General features: G+C 28.1%; 1 protein-coding gene across 2 annotated transcripts in view; it reads left to right on the forward strand.

Moving 5' to 3' along the window:
- The window catches only part of LOC142327280 (epoxide hydrolase 4-like), a 39,215-nt gene extending 20,625 nt beyond the window's left edge, over positions 1 to 18,590 (forward strand). For both annotated transcript variants that reach the window (XM_075370178.1, XM_075370179.1), the window contains exons 4-6: positions 1,299 to 1,450; positions 8,854 to 9,111; positions 12,076 to 18,590. In XM_075370178.1, the coding sequence (XP_075226293.1) occupies positions 1,299 to 1,450; positions 8,854 to 9,111; positions 12,076 to 12,248 (583 nt within the window). In that variant the 3' untranslated portion in view covers positions 12,249 to 18,590. The remainder of the gene's footprint in view (positions 1 to 1,298; positions 1,451 to 8,853; positions 9,112 to 12,075) is intronic.
- Positions 18,591 to 20,476: the final 1,886 nt, after the last annotated feature.

Raw genomic sequence — 20,476 nt, forward strand, 5'->3', positions numbered from 1 at the left:
TTTATAAAATTATGATACACAGTAAGGTGCAGTACAGTACAGTAATAAGAAACTAACACAACACAAGAATACAATAAAGCACAAACACATTAATTGTTAAACAGTAAAAAACAATTTTACTCAGATAACTCGACATACACAAATAATTTACAATCAAGTAAACCTGACTGCAGTACTGACAGAAAAGAAGCATAGACAAATAGTCACACAGTAAACAGTGACATTATTTTTGTGGAATGTGTATGGGGCCTCAATAGCTGTTCGGTGTTTGCATGTTCATCCGTCAAATTCTCGTACATCTGTCATAGCATCCTTATAGGCTATTGTCATTTTTAATCACCTTCTAAAAATTCTGATAAATTTTCAATCTTCCTTCCTTAATATCCATAGCTCATACAGTATATTTTCCATATTATTCAGGGTAGCTAAATTTCCATTTTCGAGTTGTGCAGGTTCCATATACAGGATGATTTACATTGATTTTTCTTTTTTTTTAACTGGAACAATGTTATTTTCCAAAATGGGGGTAGATTTCCGTCTTGTTCAGGGTCTGTTTTGAACAGTGTTAAGGGTCAAGTATTCAGGGTTAGGTTTCACTGTATTAATATAGAAATCATTGAAATAACAAATGAGAATTACCGAATAAAACTTTATTGAAACATTTTATGATGTAAATGAACTATTGAAAATAGTTAATGACTAGTCATTTTACTGCAAATAAATTGATAATCCATTATTGTTTAAATTTTGACAGTGAAGAAGAGTACGTGATTGGAGGATGGCCTATTTATTCACCTGAAATGGTAGTCTTTTTTTTTCTGGAAGGTTCTGGGTTTAAATATGGGTAAGAATTGATGTTTTTTGTGTAACATTTAATCCAGTTCTCCATGATTGAAAAAAATTGGGGTTTTAGGCTGGTTTTACCAATGTGAATTGATAAATAATGCAGCAAAAATGTAATATTCATTTAATTATTTCTCAGCTTGTAAATGAAAAGTAAGTGATGAAATTTACAGCTATATTTGTTTTACTTTAATACCAACTGTTGGTTTATAGACAATGACCCACTTTTCATTTAGTCACTGTTTAATGAACAAATAAACAGTTCTTTATTGCAGCATGTTGAATTAAAATGAAAATATGTTGTGTAATATTATCAATTTTGAGTCAACTTACTATAGATATTCACAACAGTAGTTAAATTCAGTGTAGTAAATAATTTTCATGAAAAATGATAATTTTATTTTATTTGTAGATTCATTAATTAATTAAAATTTCATCTTAATTGGTTTTTTTAGTTGGATACATTACAGCCAGTTACCCCATCTGCCTGAATTAGATGCATTACGTGATGATTTAAGCATAATCAACCATTGTTACAAACATTTATCATCAGATGAAGCATCAAAACCTTATCTAGATGCTTATAAGTATTCTTTTAGCAGGAAAGGTAATGTTCTAATCTCATTTATTTTTTTATGGCATTATGTTTAAGACTTTTTTGGGATCTCCATTGAATCTTTATAGCTTTGACAAAACAATCTATATAACTATTAGTTATTGTAGTGCAGAGCAATTCTAAATGATGGATTCAATTTAGTAACTCTATATTTCCTAAAATATACATTGTATCTAACTGATCTACTTAGTAGTTGAGAGAGTAGGCCTGAAAGGTTTGAATAACATTTAGTTTATCATCCAGCGAGAGTGTAAACTCTGCTGGAGTGCTTGTGTCGTCATTACATGTCAGTTGTGTGTAAGATGCCTATCATGCAATACAAGGTTTTCTGAATTCTTGAGTATGACAAAACTCAGTTGGCCATTGCAGTGCAGCATGTGCCTTGCCTGATTTAACATTGAAAGAAAGAGCATATGTTGTTGGTTTCACCAGTTTGAACAAACAGGGTGCCTGTAAAGGCAAGAGCATGGCCCAACCAGTTATGGCAGTGGAGAACGTGAGATGAATTGAAGAAACTTTTGTACGAACCCTTAGAAAGTCAAACTATAGAGTGAGCTTGAAACAAAGTCTCCAGACACTTTAAAATTTTATCACGTATAAAAGAGCACGAACTTTCAAATGCATTTTGAAAAATTTAAATTGGTTAATTAGAAAAGCCTAGGAAATTTTTCAAACATATTTGCAATTTCAACAAACAAAATTATTGTTTTTTACTTCCTTGTATGAAGTAAAGGAAGTATTGTGATTGCAAAAAATTTCGGTTTTCAGATTTCAATGGAAAAATTCATTTTGACCATTCCTGAATCCATTCTGACTACTTTGGGAGTGACATCTATATGTATGTATTTCGCATAACTCAAAAGCAATTAGCCGTATGATGTTGAAATTTTGGATTTAGGACTGTTGTAACATCCAGTTGTGCACCTCCCCTTTGATTGCAATTGACTGAACCAAAAGTGTTCAAAAAACCCAATTTCCTCAAAAATTTGGATTTTGGACTTTTCCTAACTGCAGTAATAATAATTTTATTCTATTAATAAGTTCTGATTTTTTTTTTTCAAATTTTTTTATTATTATTTACTGTAAAAGTTTTTTTTGCAATCACGGGTTAATAATTATCAAATAATATATTTAAAGTAAATAAAGTTGAAAAATTAATTAAAAAAAAGAGAGGTTTAGTCTGATTCGAACTGATAAATATTTAATCAGTTAAAATTTTATTTGGCTATAACTTTGGAACCAATGAAAATAAGTACCACTTATGACATATTGTTAAAAATCTCTCAGTGAGGGCGTATTACTGCAGTTAGGAAAAGTCAAAAATCCAAATTTTTGAGGAAATTGGGTTTTTTGGACACTTTTGGTTCAGTCGATTGCAGTCAAAAGGGGAGGTGCACAACTCCCCAATTTAAAAATTTTTCGATTTAAAATTGGCAAGCTATCTGTTGAACAATCAGTGCGCGTGAATAAGATTGTGAGGTTTGTTCACAGGGGGCAGGGCCAAAAAGTGGTGGGGGAGAATCTACCAATCAGCACTCGTGAAAAGAAACCTTAGGTTCTGCTGTAATTTACCCCCACCACTTCACAGCAGAACCTGAGGTTTCTATACTACTTACACATTCTGTAGTTTTCAAATTTTCTCTTTGTCTTCATCATCCTCTCTTAATCTTTTTATTCTTGCCTTGTCCTAATTTTTCCTTCCTCTTTATATTTATCATGTTCTTTTAACGTTTTTATTCTTTCTTTGATTTTTAACATTTTCTGATCTAGTTATAATAGGAGTTTTAGTCTAACCTAATATTTCATGTAAGAGTGTTGAATTAATAATTTTATAAATATTTGATGTCAATAAAAACTAATATTTCAGCAATTGTGAGACTGTCCACTTTATTAAAGAATTCGAGGAACATATCTCATTTTCAATTGAAATAAGTTTAAATCAAGTGCAGCAAAAAATGTGTATATGTAATTTAATAGATGTACAAGGAAGTCATGTGGTGTCTACATCAGGTTTTTTATTTAAATCTATGTCTTGTAAGCTAAAAAAAGTTTAAATATCATACTGACACGAATTATTGCTAAATATCAGTCTATTAATTTATCAATAATAATGTATTCCAAACATTGCACAATGGTAATCAACTTTGATCAGTTATATCTCAGGAGATAATTTTCAAATCAAAAAAATTTTTTTTAAAGAAGCATCTTTCTGAATACTTTTAGCTGTGCTTTTTAAAATTAATTTAGTTACAAATTTGAAAGATATTTAGTAAATATATAAAAGATATATAATATATTATATAAGTAAGTTTGAAAATTTCCCTAGGCTCTCCTAATTAACCGATTAAAATTTTTCAAAATGGATTTGAAAGTTTGATTGTTCTTTTATATGTGATTAAATTTTCAAGTGTCTGGAGACTTTATTTTTAATATTTTTGACAGTTATTATTATTTTTGCATCAATAATGTATTTTTTGATTTGCAACCAGTGATATTGTGTGTAAAATTTAATAACAAAACTTTTTTCTCTCTTAGTCTTTTCTGTCTAAAATGAACAGTTACTGAGTTATCTAGGGAAAATAGGAGAAAAAAAGTGATATATTTTCAATTTTCTTAGTAAAAGTTAAAGCACACCTTTTTCAACTGGCGCATAATGAAATGATCATTTCTAATGATATTTTGGAGGCATTAAAGCAAAAATTAGCGATCATATAGAAAAAGTCCAAATATGCCCATTTTAAAACAGACACCACCTGACCATAATTGCAGTAGCTTTTATACAGACTGGGGGAGTCTTCGCAAAAAAACATAACTTTAGGACAAATTGGGAGAAATCTTGTAAATTATTTCAAGAAAAATGCTTATAAAATTCATATACTAAAGCTCAAGCATAATTAATAAAATATAGGAGCATCACATAAAATTCAATTTATTTAATTATTTTAGATAATACTTAATCAAATTATGCATGCTGTTTAATTATAAATAATCATCATTATAATGATTTTTAAAGATTAATTTTAAACTTATGCCAGTGTGTAAAATAAGGCCATTACATGAATGTTAGTGAATTTGATGTGTAATTTACGGAGCTTGTGTAAACACAGATTTACCTTTGGGTGTGGACTTGTAACATTGTGAGTGTGCTTTAGACTGTTTTTATTTGAGCAATAGATATGCTTATTTTCTACAATGTTTATATAGAACTTCATCATTCAAAATGATAATCTCCATTGAGTGAGAATTCTGGTAAAGCTGATGATATAACATGTGTTCAGAAATATTTAATTTTAATTCATACATCATCAAAGTCACAAGTTGAATGGAGGTATTGTAGAAAAGATGTAAATTCCTAACATGACTGATTCCTTAAACCAAAATGTTACTAAATAGTGTGATTTGATACCTAGCCTTTTAATACCAGAAGGAAGGAATTTTTTAAGGTTTTGATAGATTTATGGATCTGTTATTCTTCATTTGACTGTGATTATTTAAATTTTATAAAAAGAATTAAGTTCTGATTCAGAACTGTTTTTTTTAATTTATCAATATTTAAAATGTAAGTGTTTGTGAACATTTCTGTTTGTTTATATTTATGAATGTGCTACTGTTGAAAAAACTAGTTATTATTCCTGGAAAAATAATATATCCACTTCAATCCAATCAGACACCTTTGAACTAATTTCATCCAACACGGTACTTTGACTATGTGAGAAACAGCCATAGTATGTTTTTGCTGCTATTTTTAATAAACTACTGAATTGTTTAAAAAATCCCTAAACCAGTTTCTTGAAAAATATAAGATTTTTCTTTTACAAAAACAATAGTTCTCTATTTTTAAATTATGCTACTTAAATATACTTACATTTTCTGTAACCTCATTTAATGTGTACTCAAGTAATATCCTGTGATTTGATGTACCAATATGAATAAAATATTTGTCTCTTCTTTTAAAATTGTTCTTAGCTCTTAACATTTTTATTTTTGGACCATTATTTGAATTTTAATATTAGAAAAATGGGAAGTTTTAAGGTAGTTTGTTAATTTATAACTCAGTTTTTCCTTGTATGATTGTAATGAAATAATTTTTTTCAAAAAGAAGAAAATTTTTTGTTTAAATTTTTTTTTTATTATTTTTGAAAAAAATATGATGAGTGTTTTATTGAGTTTATGATATGGTTGTGGAAAAAACTAGTGCGTTCATTTTTACTCAAGTACTTATCAATGTGGTACATTTAATTTATTTTTAATAAAATTGAAATGTCCAATTTTATTTAAATCTTGTTATCATAAAGAATAATAGGCTGTGTAGCATTTAAAAAATACTTTAGGGATCAGTGTCCTTGCATAGTAAAATTTTTTGCTTATCAATTAATAGAACGAAACCTAAAGCATCTAAAGTTTTCAACAGTCCTAGTTATAAACAATTTTTGAAATTTCAGGCTGGAGCTTCTCTATTTTTCTGGTGAAATATATTTTTCTGCCATTTTCTAATGTACTATTGCATCATAATCTTCAGAGGAATTAGGATTAATGCTCACATATTTTTCAAAACTTTTTGTCCGACATACTTTTCTATTTTTATTATAAGTGGTAGCTTTTTTCTTTTTTGTTGTATTTTGTCATCAGCCTTAGAAAATTATTCCCTATATGCAATTTATCGGGAGTGTTTCAGCTTGCACTGTTTGAAACAATTTATTTTCAGAACCTTTGAATTTTAACCTTTCTTTTGGTTGCAGCTACTACCTGCTCTTCATAACCTTTGTATATGTTTTTAATTTAATAGAACATACTTATTTTATGGAAAGATTTACCTTCCATCACCTAACTTTAACTTCCATTAACTTAACTTAACTGTCCATCAACTTAAAAAAGTGATCTCTTTGAAATGATATTAGGTACATGAAGTCAACAATTCATCTAGTGCTGTTAAATTTTTCTTAAATAAACAACTAATTAGAAAACCCACGAATATGGAAATTAAATTGGTTGTTATGTAAATTGTACAGTTTCTATTAAAATAAGACCTATAATGAATTTCCTTAAAGTACCATTTCAAAAAATATACTAATAAGTTGGTAGGAAATGTCAGTTAAAGTAAAAAAATTTTGAGAATTATTGTTAAAGTATACTAATCGTATACAACTAACATACCATTTTCTGTAAAACTGAAAACAATGCATTGATATCTAGTGGGGTATTATTTAAGGCAACACACAAACCCCCTATTTTTTATTTTTAAATTTTTTATTAAAATATTTTTTTTAATTTTAATAAACTGTTATAAATTCTGTTTGTTAATTTAATTTTTAAATATTTTCATTTACAGTGAAAATATTTAAAATGGGTTGCAATAATTTGAAACCCAAGGAACTATTAAAAAATTTTGAATTAATAAAATTTTGAATCAATGACTAGTACAGCAAAATTCCTATTACCAAAATAATGTAACTTTTATGTTTTGGAAGTCTCAAATAATCTGTTGTAGTATGTTATTGTAATTATTAAAGTAAAATTACTTGTAAAAAATTTTAATTTGATAATATGTGAAGCTCGTTCAATAATTACAGGGACAAATGGCAGCAGTAGGAAAACTGTGTAGTAGAATAAACTGAAACTGTCTGATATTAAAGTTGTCACTCCTTATAAAGAAGATATAACCTGTTTGGATAGAATTTCCATTCTTATAACTATTTTTATTTCTTTCAAAATGTTGGCTGTGCTTGAAACATATAATGTGGAAGAATAGCGTGTTATGATGAAATTGTTTTTCTGAAGGTGTAAAACTGGTTGAAAATCATTCACAGATGTTAAAATTGTATGGGGATAAACCGAGTAAATTTTTATAAATGGATTGAACAGTTTAAAATGGCTGAAAAAGTGTTACAGATTTTCATCATAGTGGAAGACCAGTGGATTTCAACTACACTGCAAAATTTCATTAATGATGCAAGACATCATTTATTTGCAATAATAATTTCATTATTTGCAAGACAGATGCATACAATTTGGGAAATTACTGAAAATTGTTGTGCGAGTATTGGCACTGTCCACTCCATTATCCGTGATAAACTGAGTTACTGCAAATCATGTTCAAGGTGGGTTCTGAGATACTTGATTCAAAATTACAAAGAGCTGAATTCACATTTTAATAGAACTTAAATGAAGGATTTTAGCAGGAGGTAATGATTTGTAGGTTTGCTAATAACATTTGATGAAACTTTGGATTAATCAATTTGAGTAAGAATTCAAAAGCCAGAGTATGGAATGGAAACATTCAAGTTTGTCCACCAGGAAAAAATTAAAAACCTGAATGTCAGCCATTAAAGCAATTGTAGCCAGTGTCTTGGGACCTTAAAGGCCCAATTTATTGCACTTATTTTGAATAACCATGTACAATGAAATATTTTTCTTTTTTGTACTCTAAAATATAATTGTATTGGTTGGTTTATTGATTGTTTTGTGTTAATGAAATAAATTTTCATCCAAAATTGGGTACTGTACAGTATAATATCCCCCCTTTTTCACTATTACTTAGTTAACTACTACATTCCTTTTTTTACTTATTTTAAATAATGTAATGGTATTGTGTTTATATATTTAAGAGAATAAGATTTTGATAAAAATGGTCGTTCTTCTGTCTAACTCGCTTAACATATATAAACATGCATTTATGTAACTGGTTTAGTTACTAAATTAGGGTTTATTTTATTTTGGTATTAACAGTTATGGTATTGAATAATAAAATGTCTGAAAAACCAGAAAATATAACAAGCATAATTTTGTGTTTGAGTTAACATCAGTGTGATGTTATTAGCAATGGAAATTATAAGTGATCATAACATTAAGGGTCTGACTTTTATTTTTGTAATAAAATAATTTTATCATTTTATAAAACAATAACACAATTAGAAAACTTTTGATAACCAATTTTTTAAATATTTTTAATAAGAAATTATAATGTTAAATATAGAATTAAAAATGTACACCTACCGTATAAGAAAGATAAAATATACACACACTTTATTTCTTTGCAGATCTTAAAATTTTTGGTCTGTTATAAATATGAAATTAAAGCCTTAAAATATAGTACTTTAACACTTAATATGCTTTCTTTATCATGAAATCTAGAGGTTGAAACTTTGTTGGTTATTTAAATTTACGACCAATAAACAAATAAAAATTTATGAAGATTAGATATTTTATTACAATTAATAAAAAAATATAATAAAAATCATGTAATTATGAAACATAAGAAGTTTTTTAAACATATGTTTGCAAACTGGGTCCTCATATATTTGTAAGTTAGCATTTAGAGGTAGAGGTTCATAGGTTATATGAAAATTCTTGGGATGTGTGTTTATTTAACTTAACTTTTTAATTTGTTCATTTAGAGGACTGGACTGGTCCAATTAATTACTACAGAAATTTACCATTTTGGCGAGTTAATGTTGGTGATTCAGAACCTTCTGTTCGTATTCCATGTCTTCTGATAGTTGGTAATCATGATTCAGGTGTTAAGTTAGAAAGTATTGTGAAATCAACTGAATATCTTGAAAAATTTGCTGTTAAAGTTGTTGAAGGAGTTGGCCATTTTCCACATCAAGAATGCCCAAATGATGTGAATAAAGCTCTCATTAATTTTTTTGTTGGTATGTTGTCTCAATAATACTTAATAATTAAGATTATATATATAATTAAGAAAAAATATATATTTATATACTTAATAATTAAGATTATTTATATATATATATATATACATAATTAAGAAAAAATATATATATATTTTTTTCTAAAATTGATCCTTTTAGAAATCATATTCTTCCTCTGTACTATACAAACGATATTAATCCAATCAACCCAAGTACAGAATTAATAAAATAAAAAAGGATGACAGCTACCTTATTCCATAATACAAGCAAGAGCTCTTTCGTGAATACCTCGCATCATCAGTTGCTTTATATAATTTTTCTAATCATTCGTTACAAATTACACATTAGAATTAAAATTAAAAACCCCATACTATACATGAGATTTAAAATTATTAAAAGATCCTTTTTCAATTAAAAATTAAATATGAAGTCATATTTTCCAGATTCATATTTTATATATATGCAATTTTTAATTTTAATTTACAATTTAAAATTTTTGAATTAAAAAAAAAATACTTTTATTTCTGTTTTAATTTAATTGGAAAAGGACCTTTTAACAATTTAAAATCTTATGTATAGTACAGGGTTTTTAATTTTAATGTGTAATTTGGAGTGAATGATTTGAAAAATTATGTAGAGCAACTGATGATGCAAGGTACTTCTGCAAGCGTTGTTGTTTGGATTATGGATAAGGTATTAATTATGTACTTGGGTTGATCGGATTAATATAATATTTTATATGTATATAATATTATATTAACACACACACAAACACACACACACATACACATACACATACACATACTATTACTATATATGTATTATTTTAAGAAATTGTTAATATTTGTCATAAGAAATTATGCTGTTTTTAGTTATGCATGAACATTTAAGAATTATTTTATAAGATTTTCCAAACTATACAATTATATATTTTACTCGAGAATGTACAGGAATTTTATTTTTTATAAACTAATTTAATAGCATTAATGATCAAAATAAGAGCTTGTAACAATACTTTTGCCATACTTTTAATTATATGTTTATAATTTTTTTGCTAATGAGAAATTATGAAAAGACTTGGTCTTAACTTCAATTATTTACATATAATTTGTGACTAGTGTTAAGTATTACTACTGTTAAGTGTAATTAACTGTTATTGTAAAACCGGTTTATAGATTTATTCAATCATTCATATAATTTCTGAAAGGTTCATTCAGTTATGAAATTTCTATCTATCATTACTTTAACTTCCTGGTAATTAGAGTTGAACTGCCCCAGAGTTAATTGACTGGTTCGACAGAATATATATAAATACAGTAAGCCTTTGCTTTTTTTTGAGTATAGTCCCATAGTAAACTCTGAAAAACAAGAAATCAATGCATACTACCTTCTGAATCAAACAGTTTTTATTAAAAACAAAACTATTTTTATCCCTCACTTTTCCTTCTCTCCTGATCTTGCTTTTGTATTAGTTTTTCTTTTTCCCATGTATGAAAAAAGAACTCAAGGAAAGTGGTTTGTGTATTACGAGGGAAGTCAAAAATAAATCACTGTGTGCCTTGGGTAACATTCCTCTTCAGGAATTTTAAAAAAGTTTCCAGCAGTGGGAAACCATTGGGACTAGTGTATTCAGTCTTGTGAAATACTTTGAAGGAGAATAAAGTAAAATTATTTACTCTCATTTTGTTCCACACTTTTTGACCGAAGGACAAAAACAGGTGCGTCTTTCTTGCACTCAAGACTTTGTTGCAACTGCCGACAGCAACCCAAATTTTTTGCAAACAGTTGTAACTGGGGATGAAAGCTGTCACTTCATGTACGATCCACAAATGAAGCATCAATCCGCTGCTTGGTTGAGTCCTGGAGCACAAAGATCAGCAAAAGTCAGGCAGCAAAAATCATTAGTGAAAACGATGTTGATTGCATTCTTCAACTCAAAAGGGCCTGATTCATCATGAATTTGTTTCAACTGGTCAAACTTTGAATTCTAATTTCTATTTGGAAGTAATGAAATGGCTGATGCATAGAATCTGGCCTAAGTTCTGGTATCCGGGCAGTTATTCTCTTGCACGATAATGCCCTGGCACACATGGGAACAGTTTTAACTTTAACATGTCATTACGTCGCAAATCAAATCACCGTTTTATCCCACCTGATTTGGCTCAAGCAGACTATTTTCTGTTCCCAAAACTCAAGTTTAAAGTGAAAGGCCGCTTTTTCAATGACATTCCATTCATCCAAAGGGCCTGCACCAAGTAGCTGAAGGCGATCATACAAAGTGATTTCTCCAGAGCGTTTGATGGGCTCTACTGGCACGGCAATGAGTGTATAACTAGAGAAGGGTTTTATGTAGAGGGCTGATGTGAGTAAATTCATTAATTTAAAAATGTATTTTTATTTAATTTAGTTCTGGAACTTTTCAGACATACTGTGTATGTATATACCTGTTACAAACCTTTGTAAACTGTAATTAACGTAAATGTTAACATTTTAAATTCAGCAAAAATCTTTAATGTTATAAAAGTTTATTTTAAATTTTAATAATGTTAAGTAACCTGTTTTGTTAATTAATACATAAACTTTGTTAATTAATACATTAATTATCAATAAATTGGCTTTAATTCCTGGTATGGGTTGTGGATCTCGGTAAGATAACTGAAAACAATGTTACAGTACTTTCAGAAAATAAATAGATTTATAGGTTATGTGATGATGATAACCAGTATTGTACTATTGGAATGAGAGTTTAACTATTAATAATGTCTTTATAATCGTATCACATATAACATAGTTAATATATATATAATGATAACAGTACAGTTATACATTTATTTTATTCATATAAACATTTTAGTTTTCTCCTTACTTAATAGAAAAAAAAATTGTAGTGGTAAAATATTATATCAGGTTCTTTACCTAATGTTATACTACTCTACCATTTTATTTATGTTATATTTTTTTTAGGTAATAAAACTAAGCTAGCACAAAAAACTCCTTCCGGTGGTCTTGTATTTAAAATGTTTGATGCTGTATCATCAACTATGAAATATGGTAATCAAGTGCTTGATATAGTTCAGAAGAAGACAAATGGATTAACATCAAAGGCTTTTTATGTTGGTGAAAGTTCAACTACGTAATTCTCTTGTATAAAAGATTACTGGATAAATTATAATAATAAAGACTGAAAGAAATAATGCTGCTCAATATTTAAGTGTTTCTTTTTATAACTAGTTTAGATTTATAAATATTTAGGCATATCAGTTAATTATAAGTATATTTTTATATATTTTTTTATTTGTTACTATATATAAATTGTAGGGTTGAATTAGTAAAAAAAGTTATATTTTTATATTCTTATTATTTAATTTTAATCAAGTTAGATGTAGATAAATATTGTATATTTTGAATGGGGTGAGTCTCATTTTCATGTTACCTAATATAGAATGGACCAAAGATATATATTAAAAGAAGTTATATTGGGTTTAAAATAACCTTTCTTTAGGGTGTATTTATTGTAATATGTATATTTAATATGTATATTTTATAGATGTGTGTTTTATAATTTAGTTTCTTAAAACAAAAAATTAAGGTATCTTACAATTTCTGTATTTCTTTCATTTACTGTTATTTTTATTAATAATAAAATAATACTAGGGAACAAAAAAGAATTATTTTTTTGTCTCTGGAAGAAAAATATGTGATTCTGATTGTATTTTTTCTCCTGAATTCAAATATGATATAATTTTTCTCCATCACACAAGGTCTTCAAGAGCAGGCATTTATAATTTCAAACATTTTAGTACTTTCTGCATTCTTAACTACACAGTATTCAAACATTTGACTCACCTAGAAAGTAAGAAATGACGATTTTCTGCTATATTTTGCCTGTGGAGCTATATTGTGCCTCTTGATGGTCCAACAATAATCTGCCAGCATATTAGGATTCCATTTGCCTTGATACTTCTTTTCCATAGCTGAAATCTCCTGATGAAAGTGTTCCTTGTGCTCATCACTCACTGTGCTAAGATTTTTCAGGAAGAAATCTAGGTGCAAGTGCAGGAAATGTACTTTTAAGGACATATTACTACCCAAATTTTTATAAGATGTTATAAGATCATTGACAATATCATGGTAATTTTCTGCCCTTTGATTTCCCAAAAAACTAAGTAACATTTTTGAATGCTTGCCAAGCTGCTTTCTCCAGTGGATTCAATAGTTTCTCAAACTTTCCATCATGCATTAGTGATCGTATTTATGGATCCACAAATATTCCTTCTTTAATTTTTGGATCACTATTTTAGGAAACTTCTGTTTTAAGTACATGAAACAGGAGTATTGTCAATGGCCTTGATGAAATTCTTCATTAATCTAGTTTGATATCTAACGGAGGTAGATACACATTTTTAGGATTACACAATGGGATTGACATCTTTGAATTCTTTTGAAGAAGATTCCATCCTTTTAGCTGGGAAGCAAGCATTTCAGACTGTTTTTTGGATAACTTTAAATCTCATATAAAATTGTTAAGATTTTCTTGAGTTAGGAAGTGAGGTTCAGATGAACTCCTTTGTTCAAAAGTTGTATCACCAGAATCTTGTTTCTTTTTCTTTCTTACTTCCATCAGACTCTTGAGTTCTCTTCATCTAATGTCACACATTCTGGAGGCTTTGGTATGGACAATCCTTTGCAGCGTGGAACTGGTCTCATTGTAGGTTGCAAGTTAGGATACACCACTATGTTTTGATTTTGACATAATTCCTTTAATAATTGTTAAGCTGAAATAACAGTCACAAGAGTGATCTTTGGGTTCCCTCCAAATCAAAGGGATAGCAAATGACAGGTGGCGTATGCCATTTTTCCATGCAGTGAGAAGCCTAGAACACAGTAAACAACAGATATGTGGGGGGCCCAGACTCTTGTTTGGTCCCCGACTAAAGTAAACAATGATGTGTTTGTTGGTTCACTATCACAACTTTATTGGTTCACTTATCTCAGAACTGGCATCGTTCTGATGAATGTGTGCTACACTAGATCACGTTTGTACATGTCTGTACACGTCTGAACCTGCACAACAGTAGCAACACTACCCTTTGAGTTAGCTCATTTGGGTCCATCATATTTACAATACTTTAGGAGCTTTTACTTGACAATGGAAAAATAGATGGAAAAACGTTTTAAAATATTAAAAAAAATTAAAATAACAAAAAAACTGTGGGTAATGAAGAAATTCCGAATACATATTTGAAAACAGGATAAAAGACTGCATTAAGTACACTTATTGGTACTCATGAGACAAAAATCATGTTGACCAGTGTAATTAGTTTAGTTAGTAGCTGTGCAATATTATACATATTTTATAAAATAAGTGTTTTGTTTTTATAATGAAAAATATTTATTTGTACCTACCTCTTAAGTCTCTCACTGTGACTCCTTTATTCTACACTTCCCTGTAAAATTCCTGTGAGAGTTTGTCATTCTGCTGGGAGTTTTTGTAAAAATAAATAAACCCTATCAAAACTAGCCTGGGATGGAGAGGATTTATAGTTACAACTTTAAGCTTTGTATATTTTGGTCACTTTTAGTTACTGAAGGGTTCTAAAGATTGTCATGAAATTTTCTATATAGAATTATTTTTATTGAGTTAAAAGATAAAAAAATGAATTTGTCCAAAATTTACTGGTTTAACTTAAAATATGTATTTATAAATTGTGTCTTTTTCTGAAGTTTACCCTGAAAGAAGTTAATATAACTTTTTCTAATTTTTTTTCTACAGAAAAACTAGAAAATAGTTTAATTCAGCTAGAGTTTTTTGCTTTTAATTATCTTCATAATGAGCACTATTATTTTTTTTTGCCTATGAAATATAAATGTAATATTTAATTATTAGTTAAATTGCTGACTGCTAAATCAAAAAGCTTCAGTTTAATCCCACATTGGGTTTTCTGTTTTTTTTTCATAACTTGAAATCATTTAATGGTTTCCTAAACACTGAGTAGTATGTATAAATTATTTCACTGTTGACTTATATCTGATGATATCAGTGGTTTATTGATTTATTTTCATTCCAGTAGATTTTATTTCATCATTGTGTAAGCAATATCATGTAATGCATTTGTATATTTTGATTTCTTATCCCAAAATATTTTTTTCTTCATAAAAATCCAACTGGTACTTATTTTACACCTAATATACTTAACTTATATTATTCCAGTTGTACTTGAGTACTTACTGAATGCAACTGACTGCTACTTTCATTGCATTCTGTTATTAATCATCTGAATGGAACAGGAATGATGTACAGGAAATAATGTATTGATCCATGACACTTTGATCACTGACTTTTAATTTTTTGTGCTCTATTATTTTTAAGATGGTGTGTTATGAAACACTTTAGGTATTATAGAACCATTTGTTTTAAGGGAAGCAGTTTACAGTCTTCCCCAGGATTGACTTATTAGATATTTTTGTAACAACTGCTGCTTCTATCACTTTTTCATATTGCATCTTTTCTCAGTAATAGTTTTTCTTTTGTATTTCTTTTATATTTCTGTATTGTTATGTTCTGTGTATTTATCTTAAGGTAAGTGCTAGCTGATTTTCCACTATTCTCTATTGGTGCTTTCTTTATCATCTGTATATTATTTTTTCTTTCCATTGTATTAACCAACATTCTAATACTCCTTGCTGTTCCTTTCCCCTTTCTCTTTCTTCTAATCATCATTTTTGTTCATAGTCCCCTGTTAAAGCATGTCCAATCTTCCACTTGCAACAAGAAAATACCATTTGCAATATGGTTTTTCTCATAAATTTGTTACCATTAGCCTTCTTGGTAATTCATTTTTCATAGAAACAAGTGTACCTTTCAGAACAGTTTATTATTATTATTATTTTTATAGACGAAATGGTTATTGCACAAATTGTTTACAATTATTTCAGTTATGTTTATTCATCAAGTCTTTCTGTTTTTCTTCTACAGTAAAACACTATTATTCTATAAAAAGAAAGTGCTATTTCAAAAGCATTAAAGAACTACACTTGTGCTTATCTTTCAAACATTTATAAAAATGACAAAAGTACTATTAGAAAAGTATATACAACTCTCGCACACAACTGTTCAAATATAATTTAATAAATAGTAAAATTGATAATTGAATATTAAATATGAAAACAATTATAGGAAGTAAAATCCATGCTTCAGTTGAGCTCAACTGGTATAGGCCTACTTGATTACAATGGAATGTAAAAAATCAGTTTTGCTGAGGAATAAACTATAATTGAGTAAGTATAGTTACATACTGCTAGTAGATAGCCCAAACACTTAACATAGGACTGTGAAACTAAATAAATTGTTACTGGTCCTCGAGTTGCAATTTTATTAATAATAATTTTATTAATATGCTCAGGATTGTTGGTGAGTCAACAAAGCAGAAACAAATAAACGTATGGGAATGCTAATGGAAAAGGTAAAATGCAGTTTGGTGGTTTTACCATTTCTTCTCCATGTAAACTTTGATTATTTTTCTAGTCATTTTTCTAGATCAATTGTTTTCTTTTTATTTATGCTAATTTTTAGCTGAGTAGATTCCCTTATTTTACTCATTTTTTCTTTGTTTTTGTTGAATCTCCGTTTCTTTATTGTGTTTTATAATATTTTTAAAGCAACTAATAAGTCTTCTACTATAGTTGTTTTCTTTATCTTCTGTTTTCATCAGTGTGTTGTTTGTAGTTTTTACATTTACTTATTTTTTACTCAATTTAAATTTTAGTAAAATATTTATTTTTGAAAACTATAATGCATTCAATTTATATGATTTTTTTTTTTGATTATCATCTGAGTCATGTAGTAAAAACATATTTTTATAATATTATAACAGCCATGCCTCTGGATATTTGTTACTTTTGTGACAGAATATTTTTAAAATGCCTAATATATTTTTTGTCAATTACTAATATAATTTATTAAGGTAAACATTTTATAACAATAGTTTTAAGAAGTATTTTATTTAAATATAATTTTTAATATTTAAATAAATGTTACTTGAATTTTATTCATTTGACTGGTTTGATACTACTATTTACCTTTTTCTTCAGTGTTAATTTTTTTAACTTTGATTTTATTCAATATTTTGTATATCTCATGTATTTATAATTCTATCTCTAATAAAACCAAATCATCACTATACACTATTATTTACCTGTTTATTCTCAATGTTCTCTTACATCACATTGTTCTATGTATTTTTTAGTATTTTAGCTTTCTGTCTTTCATGTTTAGCAATTATTAAGTTACACATGTACACTACAAAAATGTTTTTTTAAGAATTTTTTTTAAAAATTAAATTCTTGCTGTTTGTAGATGTGCTTGGTATTCAGTTTTCAGTAATAAATGTACCTTAGTACATTTATTACTTAATTAAGAAAATTAATGCTGACATATTAGGTCTTAATATTTATCTTATTTTTTGTTGCTTTCATTATTTTTATTTACCTTTCAAGACTTGTGGATGTGATAACTTGAAATAAAGCTACAAATTGTTTTTAATTGATTCAGCTGTGGATAATACACATGAGTGATATTAGCTGCATATATATATATATATATCTTTTCAGTTTTTAGATATTTTAGGTGTAGTGCATTTATTTATTTTTTACTTTATTCATTGTTATTTAAAAATGTACTTAGTTATCAATTTTACTTTCCAGCTATGAGTAGAAAATTTTACAGGGATAATAGATATTGTAAAGTGTCAAAATTTCAGGCTTCAGTTTGTTACATTTCATGACATTTTAAGGTCCCATGAGTCCAGAAATATAATAAAGTAGCATAAGATTCATATGTATGGATATGTATTATGTGTGTCTACAACTAATTTGCTTAATATCTTTGGAATGGGTTAATAATGAAATTTGATATGTTAACTTTTATATATATATTATATGTAAGTCAAAAAATATAATTAAAATTTTGTATGTAATTCAGGTGAAAAGGTGTATATCGATTTTCAGTTTTACTCATGGGTAGGAGTAAATATAGCTGGGAAAATTTCACAATCGTAATACTAACTTTTCTAAAAGCATTCTAATTTTTAGATAATATGAATTTACATCCATTTTGTGCCATATTTAATAAATAGCTTATTATTATTATTAAAATTTTATTTACTTTAATCTATCTATTTAAGAGGGGTAATATGAGTATATAACAGTTGTTTATATTAGTATTAACATTTGTAAATGGTCGAAAAATCATATTGTTATAAATATTATAAACTATTAAAAATCTGATGTAAATATACTGATATCAGTTTTATAATACTCACTTTGCATATTGGTTATCATAATGATATAGATTGTACAATTTTATACAAATTAAATTTATATTTAAATCTATTGTTGAATTTTTATTATGTTTAGAGATGTATTTATTATTATTATTTTATTTCATATTGTATAATAAAGATTTTATTTTTTAATATTAATTTAATTCTTTTTTTTTTCTATATTTAAGAATATTTCTAATTATAAAAAATGAAATTGACGTTCCAGCTAACAAAAAATATTTACAATAAAAAGAACACCTGTTTACATCAGAATACATATTGAATTTGAAATCGGGTGAAATAAATGCAGTAGAAAAAAAGAAAGGAAAAATCTTGAGAAAAATCCTAGGATTAAATAAAATTGGTGAAAATGAATACAAATGTCGAAGTAATGAAGATCTATACAAATATAATGAAACTAAGAAAATATCAGATTCCGTCAGATAAAGAAGAGCCAAATTCTGCGGCTACTTTATGAGAATGAATGATTACAGGCTCACAAAACAAATCTTTAACCATATTTACAAAAAAAAGAAGGAAAGAAATCAGTGGACTTCAGTATTTAAGAAAGATCTAAAAGAAATGAAAATATCTGAAGATAAAGTACAAGATAGAACAATATTCAGAAAACTGGTCAAGATTTCAAGGGTTTCAAGAAGTAGAAAAAAGAGATAAACATTGGGTCATAATAGAGAAGGCAAAAACAAAATAAAAGAATGAACTATTGCAAGACTATGAAAGAAAATGTCCAGAAGAAAGAGAAATGAATGCAGAATGTTTCTTGTGCCAAAATCAGAAGAGAAAGAATCCTTTTTTTTCAGTGAAATGATTTATCTGTGAATATATAATGTTTTACTGTGATTCAGAGTGATAGTAATTTCTTCAGGAACATTAAATAATTCTTTAAGAATATAACTGACAATATTTAACAATAATAATGGTTAATTTTGATGTAGGAGAATGATTTCTACAGTTATGACAAAATAATGATAAGAAATAATTACTATGAGTATATGCTGAAGATATAAGATATAATTTATTTGTAATTTCAGTATTGAATGTCAAAGTGGATGAAAATATACATAAAAATTAATGAACTACCTAATGAGCAATCAATCTGTCTGTGTAGTAAGGTTTAAAAATTACAAACTGCCAATCTATGTATGTTTAGTACCATCAATACTCCTCTGTGTGAACAAGTTATACCTTATTTACTCCGACGGGGAGTCTTACTCTTCAAGACTTTGGGGGTTGGCGTCCCCACGGCCCTAGCCTCGGCAGCTTTTCTTCCTACTACACCCTGAGCTGTTGAACATGTTACACTATATACATACTACGCCATGAACACCACAGATTACAACATATACCCTTACACAACAACATCCTACACTATTTCTTCTTACATCTACACTTTGTGGTGTTGCGACACCTTATGAAATGTAGCCATAAACCAAGGTGGAAACTGTTGTGCCAATGGGTGGATGGCTGTTTGTAGTGAGTTTTGAATGATGTCCTTTGGGCACTTAGTTGAACCCAGTTGTATTTAGCTCAAGCTCCAGCTCCAGTCCGTATGCTGGAGTGGTCCGTTATATTGCTGGTACTCATATGAACCATATGTCAGTCCCAATCTCTAATCCTTCAGTGGTTGTTGGTCCAATTGAATAAACCAACCAATCTGGCAGTTTAAAAATGCTTTGACCGACCTTGTCAGCTAAAGGTGTGATGAATGACAAAGAAATTAAAACAGTATAAGAGAAAGGTAAAATATCTAATATGCTTTTCTTGTGGTTGGATATAAAGAAGAAGGTAAATCCTTTATACAAGATTCCCAATTTTTTATAAATAAGTGCGTAGTAGCAGCGTGTGGCTCACCAAAATCTATCAAAAACCTAGAGTGGTGCCCTTCTGAATGACTTTAATAATAATGAAAAAAAAAAACAGGTTGGAAGCTCCTAGCTCTTAGGTATATGGGAAAGGACAAAGTGATAGTGGAACCCCACAATAACTGAATTCCAGCAAGGGAGTGATCTGCCATGACTTGGCTG

The sequence above is a fragment of the Lycorma delicatula genome, chromosome 7 (assembly GCF_047948215.1).
Source record: "Lycorma delicatula isolate Av1 chromosome 7, ASM4794821v1, whole genome shotgun sequence".
Classification (NCBI taxonomy): Eukaryota; Metazoa; Arthropoda; class Insecta; order Hemiptera; family Fulgoridae; genus Lycorma; species Lycorma delicatula.